General features: G+C 36.7%; 1 protein-coding gene and 1 pseudogene across 1 annotated transcript; one reads left to right on the top strand and one right to left on the bottom strand.

Annotated features, from left to right (window-relative positions):
• The first annotated feature begins 352 nt into the window (after nucleotides 1-352).
• On the top strand, nucleotides 353-3,179 carry LOC110654898 (receptor-like protein 46). The gene is made up of 4 exons (XM_058150808.1): nucleotides 353-1,934; nucleotides 2,340-2,822; nucleotides 2,918-3,006; nucleotides 3,135-3,179. The coding sequence occupies exons 1-4, from the start codon at nucleotides 353-355 to the stop codon at nucleotides 3,177-3,179; spliced, it is 2,199 nt and encodes a 732-aa protein (XP_058006791.1).
• LOC110651432 (protein MAEA homolog) lies at nucleotides 3,059-17,126 on the bottom strand (annotated as a pseudogene).
• Between the last annotated feature and the right edge of the window lie 830 nt (nucleotides 17,127-17,956).

Below are 17,956 nucleotides of genomic sequence, written 5' to 3'. Positions count from 1 at the left end.
TGTTTAAAATTTAAAAATTTTAATATTGATATATAACCATTTTTTTATGAAAAAAATATATCGTGTAGGTAAATGTTTTCCTCAACTATTTAGGTTAATTGGAAAAATATTTATTAAATATAAGAAAATTTAATATTAGTTTATAAGAAAATCATACCCTTATTGATTAATTTTTATTTATTTTCTGGAGTTATGATATTGCTTAAAATAATTAAAGAAATTCTTGGAGTGTTAAATGGGTAAAGTTGACATTTGAAAAAGGTAAAAGTCAACAGCACAAAAAGAAACCAATGGTGTAAAGAACTAAAGATTACAATTATAAGTATAGAAGGGAAGTGCAATGAACACAACAATGGCCAAACTAAGCCTCTTGTTTGATCCCTTTTTCATATTCTTCTTCTTCCTCTTCATCTCCCCTTCTCTTTGTTGCCCTCCATATCAGAAAGAAGCCCTCCTCCATTTCAAATTTCTATTACTCGGAAACACTTCCTCCAATTCTAACACGGACCTTTATGGGTTAGAGACGTGGAACTCCACATCTGATGACTGCTGTCAGTGGCGACTACTCCACTGTACTTTGCAAAAGGTGAATCTTCTTGACTTGTCTGATCTCATTCCCTCACAAGACTTGAAACCTGTAGTGACATCTGATATTTTAGCTCCACTCTTTCACTTGCAAACCCTCATTTCACTCGACATTTCTTATAATAATATACATGGTGAAATCCCGGGAGTTGGGCTTGCCAATTTAAGTAACCTTGTATCACTTGATATGCAAGGTAATAGTTTCAACGGCTCCATTCCTCCCTCTTTGTTTTCTTTAAGGCATCTGGAGAAACTCGACATGAGTTATAATTTGATTGAAGGGACATTAGGCACCAACTTCGGAAATCTTTCCAACTTGAAGCGGCTCTACTTGAGTAGTAACTCAATCCATGGAGAGATTCCAACACAGATTGGAAATCTCACTAATTTGCAGTGGCTTTCACTACCCAATAACAAAATATCTGGAGCAATTCCACCATCACTTTCACATTTGAAAAGTTTAGAGGAATTGAATTTGGGACAAAATTTTCTCACCATGGAGTTACCAACTGAGATTGGCAACCTCTCCAACATAAGATGGCTGCTGTTATGTGACAACAATTTGTCTGGAGAGATCCCTCCATCAATTCATAAGATGGAACAATTACAAATACTTGATTTAGAAAATAATCTGTTCGTTGGTGAGATCCCAACATGGTTGTTCGATTTCAACTACCTCTTAGACTTGGGTCTTGGGGAGAACAAACTTGTTTTGAAAAATGCGAGAATAGCACCAAGGTGCATGTTAATGCATCTATCATTGAAATCTTGCAATCTTTCAGGGCAAATTCCCATTTGGATTTCCAACCAGACCGACCTTACCTTCTTGGACTTGAGTAATAATAACCTTGAAGGAACTCTCCCTCAATGGTTGGCTCAAAGAGATCTTTCAGGTTTGCTTTTATCAAATAACAAGCTTTCAGGTTCTCTGCCACCTCACTTATTTCAATCTCAGTCTTTAAATTTCCTCATACTTTCAAATAATAATTTGTTGGGATTATTACCAGATACTATAGGTCAAGCCACTGAAATGAAAATGCTCAGGCTGTCAGGGAACAATTTCTCTGGACCAATTCCTACATCCATCTCAAATATGCTTAAACTTGTGTTGCTGGATTTGTCAAGCAACAGATTTTCAAGCCATCAATTTCCAGTGTTTAATCCAAATTCGTCATTGCTTTATGTTGATCTTTCTTCCAACAAACTATCTGGTCAGGTTCCTACAACTTTTCCTTTGGGCATAAAAGTGCTTGTGTTAAGCCAAAATGAGTTTTCTCACGTCTTGCCTCAAAATCTCTCAAATTTGAACCAGTTGGAATATCTTGATCTCCATAGCAACAACATTGGAGGTGAAATCTCAAATTTTCTCTCACAGATGTCTTCTCTCCAAATTTTGAATCCTAGAAATAATTCTTTCCAAGGGTCAATTCCAATTCATTTGTCAAGTCTTAGCAGTCTTCAAATACTTGATCTCTCTTGCAATAACCTTAGCAAAATAATCCCACATACTTTAGGAAATCTTTCCAGGATGATCAATCATCATGATTTCTCATCAAGTATTTTATCAGATATCACAAGTCAAATTATTTTGTTTTCTGGAATTGGGCTTACGGAAACTGTATTTTGGCTACCAAATCAAAAAAATTTGTTATTTCATGAATTGGAAGTCTTTTGGAAGAACTTAAAGCGAGGTCTACCAAATAAAAACCTTCAACTATATACTTTTTTAGACCTATCTAACAATCAATTATCAGGTGAAATTCCTAACAGTTTAGGTGGGTTGAAAAATTTGAAGTCACTGAACTTGTCACAAAACAAACTCTCTGGAAGAATACCATTGAGTTTTGGTGGTCTGCAAAGCTTAGAAAGCTTAGATTTATCACACAACAATTTTTTTGGTGAAATTCCTTGCACATTGGCAAATCTCTTTGAGCTGAGTTACTTAGACTTGAGTAACAATAAACTAGAGGGTCGCATACCAAGCGGTCCTCAGATGGATCGGATGGACGAACCAAATTCTTATGCCAACAACAGTGGATTGTGTGGAATGCAAATTAACATATCATGTGAGAAGGTGCCTTCTGAACCAAAGCTGAAAGAGGAAAAGACCAAGAAAAGCAATAGTTGGGAGATATGGTTCTCATGGGAAATGGCAGTGATTGGATATCCTTCTGGGTTTTTGTCAACAGTTTTAGTTATGTATGTCATTGGCTACTTTAATATTACACCACAGCCAGGTAGAAGAAAAAGAAGAAGAAACCTTGTTAGGCATGGTCTTTTTGGTTTTTTACGCATTTGATATATGTTCTTAGTGTTTGTTGTTATAAAAAAGGGCTTATAAGGTCTTCATGCTATGTCCTTAGTTGCACTGCTGCTTCCCTATTTCCTTTGTTACCTCAGAAGATTGTTACCCTTTTCTTTGTATGTTGTGATGTATCTCCTATCACCCCCATAAAACTTAGTGATTTTCTTGTTCAGACCTTGCTCAAAGACCTACTTGTGGGCTAAGTCACTCAATTGCAAACTAATGCTTTCTTTTCGCTTTTCAGTTTTGCACAACAATGGTGGTCTTCAATGATAATGAATCAACTTGAACTTTATTCAATTAGAATTCAAAAGAAACAAGTGAATAAAAGTTAGAACATTTTGCATATGTAAATATATGGCAAGTCCTGAGGCTGATGCCAAAGGTGCACGAGGAATTTCCCTGCGTCATCACTGGTATTCATAGATGACTTCAGAGCCCAACAAAGAAAACTCCTTTTGAGTTCTTCAATCTTTTAAATATGAAGATTATGAGATATATGCCTTTACCACCTCAGAATAACTACAGATCAATCCTGTCCTAGGACATGTTATTTTACCATTGTTTTTCTTGGCCATTTCTCCAAGGGCCTACAAAGCAAAAGAATAGATGTTAGACTAATCAAACCATGTAAAGTTTACTCAATTCACCACTAAACTAATTTGAACCTTAGTGCTGTAGACATAGCCATTAGGCAAGACTTGTGGTGGATTTTCTGTGTCCATTAACTCTTTAGTTATGTAGCATACAAGCTTTGAATAATGCTGCTTTGAATATGGTAATAATGGCAATGCCAATTTCCAAAGCTTTCTTGTGAGAGCGGGTCCTCCTTTGTGCAATCATCCTCATAATAGTATCTAAAATAGTCAAGGTAAAAAAGGAAAAAGAAAAAGCACTCTCTTGGATAATGCATCAATCAATAGCCTCAACGTCGCAAGAGTTTTGCAGTCGCCAAACGATTCTCACCGAAGCGAAAAAGTGATAAATCGTCACTTTAAATTTGACAGAAATTAAAGAAAACTGTTTCTATTTTTTACCACTTCTAGAATTGAGATTCTAGGTTCGGGTCCGTGTACATGCAGGGAAGGTGTTAGGCACCCCACATCATCCCTCAATGAGAGCAAGTAGATTTAATGATGTGCTCTTTATGAGTTAAGATCGATAATTTTGGAGTTAAAACTACGATATTGATTCCCGTTGTCTATTAAAGGACCATTTTGATATTTCACTGTTCAGGGGTGTCCCAAGAACACGAGTAAATGGGATGACCCTAAAATGAGTTGAAATTGCATTTGTTTAATTTGTTACGTATTTATTAAATTCCTCCCTTCTCGAATTAGGGATGTAATTCCAAAGAAGTATTATTTAGTCTCTAAAGGTTCACAATGAATAAGGAGGACTCTCGGCTTATTCATTATTTACCTCATCATTGGCGTCCCCAAATAATTAAGGGTGCGGTGTGTGTAGTGCATATGCACGAACCAATGTGGATATAGATTTTCATCTCTTTTAATTAGCACTCTAATTCAAAAGGAATTTGTTAATTAAAACCTAGAGAGTTCCCTTCATTAATGAGAACTCTCAATTACTAAAGAAAAAGTCCCATCATCGACATAATTACTGTAAAACCTTTACCCAAATCGTCTCATGTTAAGCTATTTAGTGTTTTATGACAGTGGTATCTTATCTAACTAAGCCGAACTGAAGGAAGAACTTCCTTAATAATATAAGCATATGGAATCCAAGAAGGACTCTCCATTGGGTTCAAATATAAAGTTCAGAGTTCTTGGAAGGACTCTCCTGCGAACCAAACGTTGAAAGGTGTTAGATAAATTTGTTGAAGAGTTTGTAGAGTTTTGTAAAAATAAGCACCAGGGTTTTCAAGGAAGGACTCTCTCCCGATCTCCACTATTTTGTACCGAACAATTTTTTATAAAACGTAAAACTACGAGAATTCAAGGAAATGATCTCTCTCGAACTCCTGTAATTATAAAAAGCGAGTCTCATAAAGATGTAAAACTGCAGAGTTTAAAGGAAATGACTCTCCCGAACTCTCATATTTGTAAAGGATGAATTTTATAATAGTAACATTGAACTGTGGGGACCCGAGGAAAAGACTCTCTCTCGAACTCCCACTATAGGGTAGGAATATTCAAAAAGAGATGTAAAGAAATAAACGATTCTATATGTATATACGAAGCGTCTAATTTGCGTATTATTTTCCGATCTCTATTACTATCCGGAGTCTTTTCACTCTCTTTGTTTCCGATCTCTTATTAGTTACCGAACTCTCCATTTTACCCAAAATTATATTTGACCTTCTCACCCTTACTATTCTCGACCTCTTTAATTGGGTCCGAACTCTCTATATTGAGCCAAACTCATTGTATTAAACTCCCTCACTTCCATTATTTCTGGTCTCCCTAATCAAATCCGAACTCTCTATGCCAACACCCGTGTATTTACTCCTCCTATCCGAGCTCTTTATTGTTCTTCCGAACCTCAAGTAACATTTATATCACCCGAACTCTTACTCGTACTACTAAAAGTAAAGAGAAACGCACTTTTGGAGTGACATATGTGTTACTATAACTGGTTAAAAGTGATGTTTGTAAGATATGTCAATTTGACTCTAAGCTACTCTAGAAATTCGATATAATTATTCTAATAGTTTGGACTCCAGCTTACATAGCAAATATAATCCAAAAGTACCCAATCAAAGGAAAGACTGTCAAGGCATTACCTGTAAAGAAATGAGAAAGTGATGTGGGAACTAATGGTGATGTCCTGCGTCCATATGAAGGCTGTTAAAGCAGGGTTGACCAAGAGCGCTTTTTATTTTGACAAAGGTGAATGGGACAGGATCCCACTGATAAATCAAGACTGGACCACTGAGCTTTCAAGCGAATCTACTACAGACTGAGACCGGAGTATTGGGACTTTGATGAAGATTCTTTAGAAAACAAGTTCCCAAAGCCTCTTTTCCACCAGTGACTCTACATTTCAAGAGATAGACAACTAGAGATTGAAAATGTGAAAACAAAGGATTGAAATACGAAGGAAATTTTAAAGGCTGAAAACTCCATATGAGGATTTTTAAACCAAAAGACCAAAATCCCAAGCCAAGACCCAGAGTCCTCCCAAAATTCAAAACCAAAACCCCTTCCACAGTGAAGCATTCAAGTACTTATAGGAAATGGAGGTATTCAAATGAGTGATCCAGATTTCAGATGGCAAGATTAAAGGGTGTAGATTTAGAAGGCCCAAATCCGAAGGTCAGAAATTAAAGAGGATCAAGATTGAGAGTTGAGATTTAGCTCATAATTCTTTTATCCTTTCCTCTTTAATACAAAGGTTGGGGATTTTGCCTTACAAAATGGATCCAAAGGCTAGGAATGAAAATGTTGAATCTGTCATTTACTTTAATCAGATGATCCAAAATATGTCCTTACAACTGAGATCAATGGTGTGGATTGAGGTGTACCAAAATGCTTTAACCAACTCTAATATGATAGCACAAGTTTGTCCTTCAAATGGGATGGATGATGGAAATTAAATCGTACCCTAAATGCTTTAACTAACTTTGATCTACCTGTGGAGAGTTGATCTTGCATATCAAGGGTCATGACTGAAAGTAGCTCCTAAAATCCTGATTTGCAAACCTTTCGATCTTTATTAGCTATCTCTAAATCTATCCGATCTCTGTATCTTATTTCCCTTCCCAATCTCATTATGGTTGGCAACTTTGAGAACTTTTCATTCAACCTCTTATACCAACCTTTTCCATGTCCGATCTACTCTCACTTCCCCGATCTCTTTTCTATTCGCCCCTTGTATCTGGTCCATGTCGGTGATCATCGAATAATGGGCAAGCATTAAATTCTCCACTTACCGATGAACAGATTCGAGTTCTGCGAGCATTAAATGCCTAGGCCTATATATACTAGGGGGTAGTGGGTTGCCATTCTCACATTTCCACCTTTCCTTCTCCGATAAATTTCCGATGTGTTCTCTTTCTATGCCTTACCTTTCCGGCACAAATTCTCATCATGACAACCATCTTGATCTTTTTTCGATAACTTCCTTTGCGTATCACATGAAAATGGACGTCACCAACAATCAGAGAATTACAAGAACATCATCTGATGATAGTGAGAGAACCAGACTAAACGGCTGAATAGGGTTGAAAATGACTACCGGACCGATCTCTAGTCGGTTTTTCGGTCTGGGCCGAAGGCCGATCTCGAGCGAGAGGACTGGTAATTTCAATCTTAATATTGGTGATTGCCTCTTGAACTTCATTTGGCTCCTAACCATCTAAGGGGTCTCGATTGAAGCTCGGTTCTAGACGATGACATCGACGATGACGATGAGCTTTCCATAGTCTTTACCATAGTTGTCGAGAGCTACCTTCCCGATCTCCACGTATCTCTTGAACGGCCTCTTGACATCGGGAGGTGTCTGAACTGTGGAAGCAAGATGGAAAGAATGTAGGGTAGAATGTAGGGTCATTTGTGATTAATGATTGGGTTGGAGAAGACCACCCAATGATATAATCTGATCTTTTAGAAATAAAATGGACTTTTATTTAAGATTGATTCTATTTTATTTTTATTCTTTTTTTTATTTCATTGATCTTATTTTATTATTTGCATTGCACTGATCGTCCTTCTGATCTTTCTCTTATCTAACACCCCCCTTTTAACCAATCCGATCTCTAATCATGACCTTATTAAATTGATCCAATCTTTAGTCATACCCTTATTCAACTGATCTCTTACATATCCGATATCCTCTTCTGGAATCTTTTCTTGGTGTCCTTCGAGAATTAGGATACAATTAAGTTTTGCACCAATCAATGCGCCGCCTAGGGTCTCGCGAGCATTTAATGCTCGAACGAGTATAAATAGAGGTGGAGGGTCAGTCATTTCTCACTTTTGCATTCTTTGCTCATCTCAAACCTCTCGAAGACTTCTCTCAAGTTCTTAACTTCTCTAGCACTGATTTACGATCAGATAGTAGTTTTGATCTTTTTCCGATCATTTTCACCTCCGTTACCTGAAAATGAGTGGCATCAGCAATCAAAGAGTTGCAAGCTCGCTTTCCGTTCATGTTTCTTGGTCCTCCGATGAAGGTGATGAGCCTAGACCGAGTAGGTGACCCGAAACTGTTAGAGCTATCGTTTCGACCACTAGTTAGCCTACAAGGCCAAGCCGACAGCAAGCTCCGATCATAAGGAGAGAGCCCCTAATGGTGGACGAACTCACCTCAGTACTGAGGATGTCCGATCTTGAGCTAATAAGTTAGGAGTTCAACCTTCCACCCGACTCCTTCGAACTCATTCGGTGTAACGGGGATTTTTTAGCCAATCACTACTTTGATGAAGTCGATATGATTGTAACAGATAAAGAATAGTTGAAGGCCGGGCCGTGATTCCCTATAGAGCCATTTTACAAGGACGTCCTAAAATACAACCGGGTTAGCGGCGCCCAGATGCATCTGAACTCCTGGCGAACTCTAGTGCCCTTCAGAGGATTATGCCAAGCCAAAAAACTTAAGCCCATAGCGAAGGTCTTCGCCGAACTGCACAGACTTGCTCGACGAAAAGACGACGAATTTTAGTTTTTCCAAGCAAAACCGCGTTGTGGGTTGTTCACCGATCTCCCGTATTCACTCAAAAATTAGAAAGATTGGTTCTTCATCCTCCGAAGCAAAGATCCCCGTAGCTTTGAGGGGATCCCCCAAAGTTGGAATTACTTGGCCGAGAGGCCGAAGAGAAGAATCGCGCTAACTGATGTTGAAAGGGCCATGGTGAAGGAGCTTAAGAGCCAAGCGAGCTCTTACAAATATTCGTGTCAGGATGTGATCATGGCCGAACTGAAGTGGTGGTTGATGAGCGTGATCGCCCATGAGAACATCCAGCTGCAACTCTTTGATCTAGGTCCCGGGACGGGTAAAACCTGAATCTTTAATCTCTTAGTCCCTGGCGATCTCACTAATCTTGCTTTTCTGTGCAAATATGGCTAGAGGTGAGGCAGCGAAAGAAGCTCAGACGAAGAATAAGAAGCTTAGAGGAGAAATAAGAAGCTCAGCAGGAAGGTGCTGGAAATGAAACGTGCTGAGGCCAGGAAAAGTGCCTAAACTGAATAGACGAGCTCTGAGGTTCAAATCAAAGAGGAATTGATCCCAGAAGTGCAGATCCTCACTCCGGAACCTCTTCGGTCAAAACCTCCTTCCCAACCTCCGATCTCTTCAGCTACAGAGGGTGGATCCTTAGGGCAAGGAGCCTCGTATGGGCGACCCCTCTAGTAAGGTGCTAGGATACTACTCCAATCACCGGAGAAAAACAAATCAGTGCGAGGCAACCTCTACTTAGTGAAAGTATTGAGGGCTACTATCTGCTTTCCTGAGGACCAGACCAGAATGGGCCCCGTGAGTATTGATGATCTTCTCAGCCTCTCAATGAATTTGAGGTCGGAAGCGATGGTGACCCAACACATGATCAGAGAGAAAGTTCATCTTATGAAGAGGGAGATGTCGAAGATGGCCCAAGATGTGGTGGTAGCGCAAAACCAACTCTCTGCTGCAAATGCTCAGATTGTCGAGCTAGAACAACAGGCGAAGTCTCTTGAAGAGAGGGCAGCTCGGCTGGAGAAGGAACTCGACGATGTCCGGGTTAAGTTGAGGATATCAAAGCAAAGGAGGAGGAGGCTCCGATGAAGGAAGCTGGGGCTTACGTGAAAGCCCATAGTGATCTCTTTGCCAAGCTCATCAAGCGCTATCCAAACGAGGACTTCACCTGGCTCAAGGAACTAACCCCGGCTGCCAAGGCCGAGAGTGAGGGAGAACAAGAGGGGGAGGAGGGAGTGAATGTTGAGAATGTAGCTGAAAAGCAGGTCGGGGAGGACCCACCCGCTAAATGACTTTGCACTCTCTTACCTTTTGAACCGAATAAACTCCTTTTATGATTAATTTTTTTTATGAGAACAGAAAAATATCAGACCAAGTTACATAGAATTAACTCCCAATTAATTGAATAAAGTTGAACATAGAACTTGAGATCGATTATCAATCATAGAACATGAGACCTCGCCTTAAAGAGATCGGAAAACCATTGCACACGAACATGAGAACTATTAACCCTGAGATCAATATATCAATCGAAGTTTTGAGACATTTGAAGAGTGATCTGGAATATTGTAAAATTGGAAAGATGACTTGAGATTGGATCATAATTGAAGCAACTTACTAAGATCAGAACAATTATTTAAAGACCGGATAAAACAATAACTTTCTTAAAAGTGTTTGAACAATTCAGGCCAGATAACTGATCACAAAACTAATCGCAACTTGAAATTTTGAGGTATTTGAACACAGTGAGATCGAAAAACAACAGAATGTAAGATCAGATGATCCGAAGGTCGGATATCAATCAAAACAGGTCGAATAAAGACGAAGAGATCGGAAAATAACCTAGCTTAAAGGTGTATGAAAATCGAATAATCTTGAAACTTAATATTTATTTGGGAAACAACTTAAACCATTGCCAATTCAGAGGAGTGACCTGTGATCAGATCACAATCGAAGTAACTAGTTGAGATCGGATAACGTTAAGAAAATAATATTTGGAATTAAAACTGTCTTACAAATTACACAAGTTATGCATTTAATAGTCGATCAAAATATGATGTCTACACTCAGTAAAAACACCTAAATCATGGATTGGGTTACAAGAACAATTACCAGAAAGCAGCCATGACAAAGAGTTATTTAGTTCATCATAGTTGGTACTAATGAATGTGTGTTACATGAGGAAACCTTAAGAAAATTGGAAAATCCATCTTCGACGTTATCTTTGTTTTTAGTTTTTCATTTAGAAGCAAGCAATTTACTCCAATTTATTTAGAAATGATATCTATATAACTTTGAAGAGTCAGATTACTATTATTAAAGAAACAATATTAAGGATGCTAGACCCAACCTAACATGTATGGGTTAAGATAACAAACTAAACTCTGACCACTAGCAAAAAGCCAACTGCTAAGGGACCTGCCTGTGACACGAAGTAAACAACAGATATGTCTCCAGGATCAGTCAGAAAGCGTGGGAGAGAGAAAGAGAGAGGGAGAGAGCAATCACAAACTATGAACAAGGCAATGAATACAGGATACAGAGTTTTTAGAGCAAATAAGCCTGCCTTTAAATAAATATTCAGCAAAGGCTCCAAAGTCATGCCATATAACCTGCAGAATTCCTGTTTAAATTGGTCCACCAGGTAGTCCAACTATTTTGATTCAAATAAAACCTGGAAAGCAAAAAATATGACATTAACTCTCCCAAAATGAAACTGAGTCTACTGATGAAGCTGTCTAAGAGGAAAAGCATAATAGTTGACTTTTTGGGACAAACAAAAGAGTCCATAAGAACATAAGTTTCCTTTACAAAATGCTATAACAGATTCTCTTATTAGGAAGAAAATTGTGCAAACCCCTAAGCTGGTTGCAAAACAAGAATTAACGATGTAAAATTTCCTTTAGTATATCCAAACATTTCAAACCAACAAGCACTATTCCACTAGTACCAAAAACGAATATGTACTACACTTGCAAGCAACAGTGGACAGTTTGAACTAGAATTATAATTAACAAAATCAATTGAACAGAATTTTTTGTTTCCTTAAGGACAAAATCTGGATTCACTTCTATGCAGTAATTAAAAGTTAGTAGGAAAGAAAAAACTCATATTCTAGGTTTCAGTGAAGAAAACTTAAGAACCAAAATGAGGAAGAACTTTACTCCTGCAAAAACTAAAATAAAGCTTAGGAAAACAAATCTAATGTTGAAAAGCTAGCTATTATTGAAGTGACAACTCTCAAGGCAAAATGCATTCATAGCCAAGCAAAGAAAGTTAAAGAATGCCAGAAGGAGGAGATGAAATCGAACTTAAACTAACAAAGAAGTAGCAACAGATATAGTAAGTTCAAAGTCTCCATGTTCTTGACATGCAGACGCCCCAATTTCCTAAGCTGATACTGATGCAGGAGCTATTTGGGTTGTTTCGGGTATTTTTGGTGTTTGACTCGGTTATTAGGGTTAGAGTTTATTTTATGGTACATATATAATTATTCTTGTAGCTCTTTAGTCATTAGGATGCTACTGGAAGACTAAAATTGAAATCCAAATTTAGAGCATTGTTCCTTTCTCTGGGTTTAGGTTTTTTCTTTCTGTGGTTCTACATCAGATACACTTTAAATGCTGTTGACTGTATAGCTGCATTAGAGTACACAAGGCAACCAGGAATTCATCTAACTACAATTTAATCCACCCTCCCTTAAGGCAGGGAATTGGAAAGGACAGACCTCCTTTGGACAAGAACTAAAAAGACATGAAAATAGACAGTCAAAACCATCTTAAGAGCTAAAAGCTAGTTTCTTAAAATGAAGAGTCATATATTGATAAATAATAGTCTTATATCAGATGTTTAAGCCACCAACAAGTTCTCTAAAAATATTTGAGATAAATTATTTCCCCCTGTTTAAGACATGAGCATGGATTTAAATCGAGGTAGCGGCTATAACGTAGTGGTAACAACCTATCGCTATACAAATTTTTTAAACAAATTCACAAAATACAATAAACCAATAGATAGAAGTAGAACCAACTAAAATTATAAATCCTATAAAATAATGAATACATCTATTTAATTTCTTTAATAACAAATAATTCAAGTAACTAATGCAAAACACCCCTCTTTCAAACCCAAAGAATGGAGAACAAGCCTTTCTATTTGCTCATGCAAAAAGTAAAAAGAAGACTTAAGTTTAAGTCGGTGGAAGAAACTCAAGACAAAGCAGCTCAAATGGGGTTTATTGGACGGTCAGCAGCTTAGGTAAAGAAAGAAATGAGCTTTTTGAAAAGAAAAAAGGGCTGTCATAGCCATTTCTTAAAGGAACAGTGTTTGCAAATGACCATCACTGCATTATGTAATGGTGGCAACAGCCATTGCTAATAAAAAAAATATCTGTATGTTATATGATGGGGTCAACTGTTACAATAACCCCAAAATCTGTTACATAACAGCTATGACATTATGTAATGGTAATGGACATGAGCAATAAACCCTTGAGCATGGATATTAGCATTAGAAAGTAAAAGCCAAGTCAAGAATAGTTTCATCTTTGTGAGGGCCATAAAGGTTTTTCCATGCTAGAAGCAATAGTCTCACTGACAGACAAACCACAAGGGGCACATTGCACATATGCGCACACTCAAACAAACATGAAGAGAAAGAGAGAGAGAGAGAGAGTTGTGTCATTTAAATACACATATAGGCCATGATCATATAACTGCTATTCACATTTATAAGGTTACCTTGTATGTTGCACAGTCAGTGTGACTCTTAAAAGCCAATGTTGCTATGACTTGCTTCAATTCTTTCATATATGTAGCTCCCTACGGAGCAAGATATTTTCGTGCATATGCAATGGCACACATGCTGTTTTCAGCTCGTACCAACTCTATGAATTCTTGAAGTTTCAACTAGAATTCAAATTTGCTCTGTCATCAAAGAAAGCAATAAGCATAAAAAAAAAAATTATAACCAATGCAGGTGCTCCCCTAAATTTTGAATAGAAGTATTAAAGAAGAAATATACGTTCACAGTCCAATTTGAAACTTCACAAGAGCTTCACTGCAACCACTTTCCCAATCTTAATCATGGTATATTGATTTAGTTAATAAAAAGCCATTCCTATCTGAGTCAGTATTCTACTAATTATTCAAGTTTAGACATTATATAGCTGGAATCCCCACAATTAAGGAAACTTAAGGAATGATTAGTTGGTACCTTTGACATTTTCAACCGCGATTTGTTGTCCGCACGCCAGGCTAGAGCAGGAGCTGCCTCCCTATTTTGAAGAGCATCAATAACCCTTCTTGCTTCTTGGAACACAGCAATATCAACAAGATCCTGCATTCAACTTATTATTAGCATGCGAACATAAACCTCAAAGGCTCTGATACTCCAACTCTTCATTTTGCCCTGCCATAACCATGTCGACACAAGACACAACATGGAATATATGTCCGACACATATTCATGCAGTCGAACACTCGAGTAAAAGAGATCTCTCAAGATGAAAAGCACATTGAATCAAAGGATAGGTAAAAGAAAAAAGTTCAAAGTTCAAAAGAGAATGCAACTTTGAATTAAAGGATAGGTACAAAACAAGTTAAAAAAAATATTGAATATTTCGAGAATCCAATAGTTGCATATCTCAATTGTAATTGTGGCTTACCCCTTTTGGATAGATTATTTCAACCCTTTCGGCCTACATAACGTGTCCGAGCACCCATGTGTAAATTTAGACCCATATCCCCGTACTTTCTATTTAAAAAATTCACAAGTTTGACACACGGATATGTACCCATTCCCAACACCCGTACCCGAGTCTGAGTAACATAGCTCAAAAGGAATTTCTCTTTCTCCTCTTTCTGGAGAGTTGAGAAGGGAAAGAAAGAATGATGTTGTATATTATCAAATCTATTAAATCCAACAACTAGAATGGTGAAAAATAATCCATATAGCCAACCCCAACTAATTTGGGATTAAGGGTTAGTTGTTATTGTTGTTGTTGCTATTGTATTAAGTCCACCAAACTACAGCCCTCTACAAGCATAAAAAAAAGCAGCAATTGGCAATTGCAAAACAAACTAGACCTCTATGAAATCTTAGTATGATTAGACAGTCTCAGTGTTATTAGTCCTTCAGACATTGATGGGGTGTGCCAACAAATACAAATTCTAGCAGCAAAAGTATTAAGGGGATATTTGTTTTAACTATTGGATGTAGCTAGCAACTAGAAGGCATTTAAAAAGCTGAATTAAACTGTTTTGTAAACCATTAAAATAATAGTTGATAGCTGATAGACAATTGACAGATGTCTATCAGCTATATCTTGTATCAGCTCTATAATTAGAGTTTTTCATGAACTGCAATGTTTTTCTTTTATTATTTGACAAAAATAACCTTAGAGCCACATTTTTTTATCCCCTATCAGTTGATATGATGAGCATTATTATTTTTTTATTTTTTTAATAACATTCCTTTTTCTTTTTTTGATAGGTTAATAACATTCTTATTAAGCATTCCTAATCCAATTTATACACCCAACATCTTTCCACCCCAATTGCTTCTTTTCATACAGTAACTTTATCAAAATATTTTTTATTTTTATTAATGACATAAAATACAAAATACTTATATATTATGAAAAAATATTTGTTGTATATTAAAGTTTAAAATTATAAGAATTTTTCTTTGTTAATAATAATTACTGTATTATTTTACAATTACATTTTTTAAATTATTTAATTATTATTCTATCTATTTCAATACACAACTCAACTCAACTACTCAACTCAACTATTTCAATAATAAATTAAATAATATGGTATAATAAAGTAATAATTATATATTTATTTAAATAATAAAATAAATGATATGATATAATAAATTAATAATTATATATTTATTTCAATAGTAAAATCAATTATATGTTTTATGCACTTATTAGTAATTTTACGTGTCAACAACGATAGTTAGACAAAATTTTAATAAAAACTTTAATATAAATCAACTATCATCCACCGTAAGTTATCAACTATCGGCCGCTAGCCACCGGTTGCATTTAATAACTAAACCAAACAGACATAAGTAGCTTACATGATAGGGATGCCATTTTTACTCTCATAGCTATACGACGAGGACATTATCTAATCTATTAAAATCTCTCAAACTCAAGCAAAATTCATAAAAATTTGAAAAGAACATCACAAAAACATCCACTCAAATAACCCAAGATATCCAGCAGCTCATAAACTGAAATCATCAATAGCAATTACCAACATATTGCTGCTTTCAGCTAGCTTCATTCCAATTTCATAGTATGACATTCGCAGCATATAATCCACAGGAATCCGCTTCAAATGTGTGTTGCTCCATTCTGAAAGATTCTCTGCATCTACTGACTCTAAATGGTCTAGTGGAGCGCAACCCCTTTGTGCTTGCAAGTAGGGGTGGCAATTTTGAACACGACATATAGGGTTTGGGTTAGGTGTCGAATTCGTGTCGGCTCATTTATGACACGGTTATAATCGTATCTTGTTATGAGTTAACCCACTAACCCGACTTGAGATGACTATGATAACGTTTGACCCATGACCCACTAATCAACCCGAATTGCCACCCTTACTTGCAAGTGCTCTGTTCTACTTCCCTCTTCCAGCTACATAGCCAAAACACATTCTAATCACCACATATAGATCCAGTAGGCTTACCCAATAACCATATCATCAAACTATTTTATTCTCACCCACAAACACATTAAAAAATTAAATAACAAAAATAAATTTTCTTGAATTAGCTTAAAGATTTTTATTTAAGACCCAAAATTCTATTGAATAAGTTATGAAAATTTCTTATTAGCTTCAAGCATTGTTAAGAACCTATGCAAATTAATCTTTACTACCATGTTAGCTGAAGACTTGGATTGCACTCAAATTGAAAGGAACTGATAATTCTTCACTAGAAACATGAGATCACAGGGCCACACATCGTTGGATTAGGTTTTTCAATTGATTTTTGAAGATACCTTTCTTTTGAGTCCTTGCAATCTAGACACTAGAGAGGTAAGATGCTGAACAGCGTCGTCTTTGGACATATCTGAATTGGCGGCGTCAGTGACGCCAGATATGACGGAAGATACTTCCTTCTCGACTACACGGTGGTTAATTCGGATCGTTTTCTTGTAATGCTCGAAGGGGACTCGCAAGAACTGATGCTCCGGCTTTAGCGATTCCGTCAGTTGCGTCAGTTTGGAGGACGGCGTTCTGTGGGTGGGGTTAATTGGGTTGGTGGCGGCTGAGGCGGAGACGGCGAAGCTGCCGTTAGGGAGGGAATCCATTTGCATCGCGAAGGGAAGGGAAGGGAAGGGAATTGAGGATTTCTCTGAGGTGTTTTTTTTTTTTTCCATTCAGTTTGATCAGCAGATTGGAATCATTGGACAATCGGAGAAGACAAGCAACAGACGAAATCTTGGGTGTTAGACGGCAGCGTTTTAGGCTTTCTTTCTTTCATTTTTATAAGCAAACCACTGCTTTTTCTCAGATTGATGTCGTTAACCCCATCATATTATCGGCTGGCACAATTGCACCCCAAACTAAAAGGATTGTACTAATATTCGATCTTTCAATAATAAAGAAAAATAAATAATATATATATATATATATATATAAATTTTATATTATTATTATTATAATTTTAAGCTAATTTTTTGTAATTTTTATATATATTATGCGTAAATAAATATATAAAGAAAATTATTTCTCTTAATTAACATAATTTATATATAAATTTCACCTAACTTTCAAATAATTATTTTATATGTAAATATTTTATTCTAACCCCGGTATTGTAAACTTCGCGTAGGTACTTTCATTTCGTAGAAATTCAATCGTCACCCGGATTTGTAATTTCGAGCCGAGCAGATAAACTGCTACAACCATTTCAGAACTGAGTCAAGATTATAGGCTACCCCATCATTTTCAGACATCCCGGATATGTTTCCAGTATCAAGTTGGGTAGTTTAAGGAAACTGAGTCAAGATTATAGGCTACCCCATCATTTCTGATACTGGACCCCAAGTTTCCTTAATTATTTAGTTTCGGTTTAGATTAAAAATCCATAAAATATTCGTGGATAGTTAGAAAATTATAATTCCTTTTGTATTAATTTAGTCACATTACTAAGGACCGCGAGGGAAAGTTTTAGAATTTTTAGAGCTCATTTTGGTAGTTTTTGCGAAAGGGTTAGTTATATGGACTAAATTGTAATTTTTTTAATTGTGATTGTTTACTGTTTGGATGGGCCCAGGAGGGGCCATGTGATGTGATTGAGTTATGATTATGTGATTTGTAGATATAAAAGTATATTTTAAACCCTTTTGCAGGTTGGGTAGGTCCTAAGTATAGGGGAGACTCTGCCGAACTTTCGACGAGACTTAGGAAG

The sequence above is a fragment of the Hevea brasiliensis genome, chromosome 8 (genome assembly GCF_030052815.1).
Source record: "Hevea brasiliensis isolate MT/VB/25A 57/8 chromosome 8, ASM3005281v1, whole genome shotgun sequence".
In the NCBI taxonomy this organism is placed as follows: Eukaryota; Viridiplantae; Streptophyta; class Magnoliopsida; order Malpighiales; family Euphorbiaceae; genus Hevea; species Hevea brasiliensis.
The sequence above is the reverse complement of the archived record's forward strand: the minus strand, read 5'-3'. Positions and strand labels throughout refer to the sequence as shown.

Bases quoted from the DNA above. Each gene is read 5' to 3' on its own strand.
- LOC110654898 (XM_058150808.1), top strand. From the start codon at position 353: ATGGCCAAACTAAGCCTCTTGTTTGATCCCTTTTTCATATTCTTCTTC. The intron at 1,935-2,339 runs GTGAAATCTCAA...ATCAATTATCAG, and splicing joins CCATAGCAACAACATTGGAG to GTGAAATTCCTAACAGTTTA. The intron at 2,823-2,917 runs GTAGAAGAAAAA...GTTATAAAAAAG, and splicing joins TAATATTACACCACAGCCAG to GGCTTATAAGGTCTTCATGC.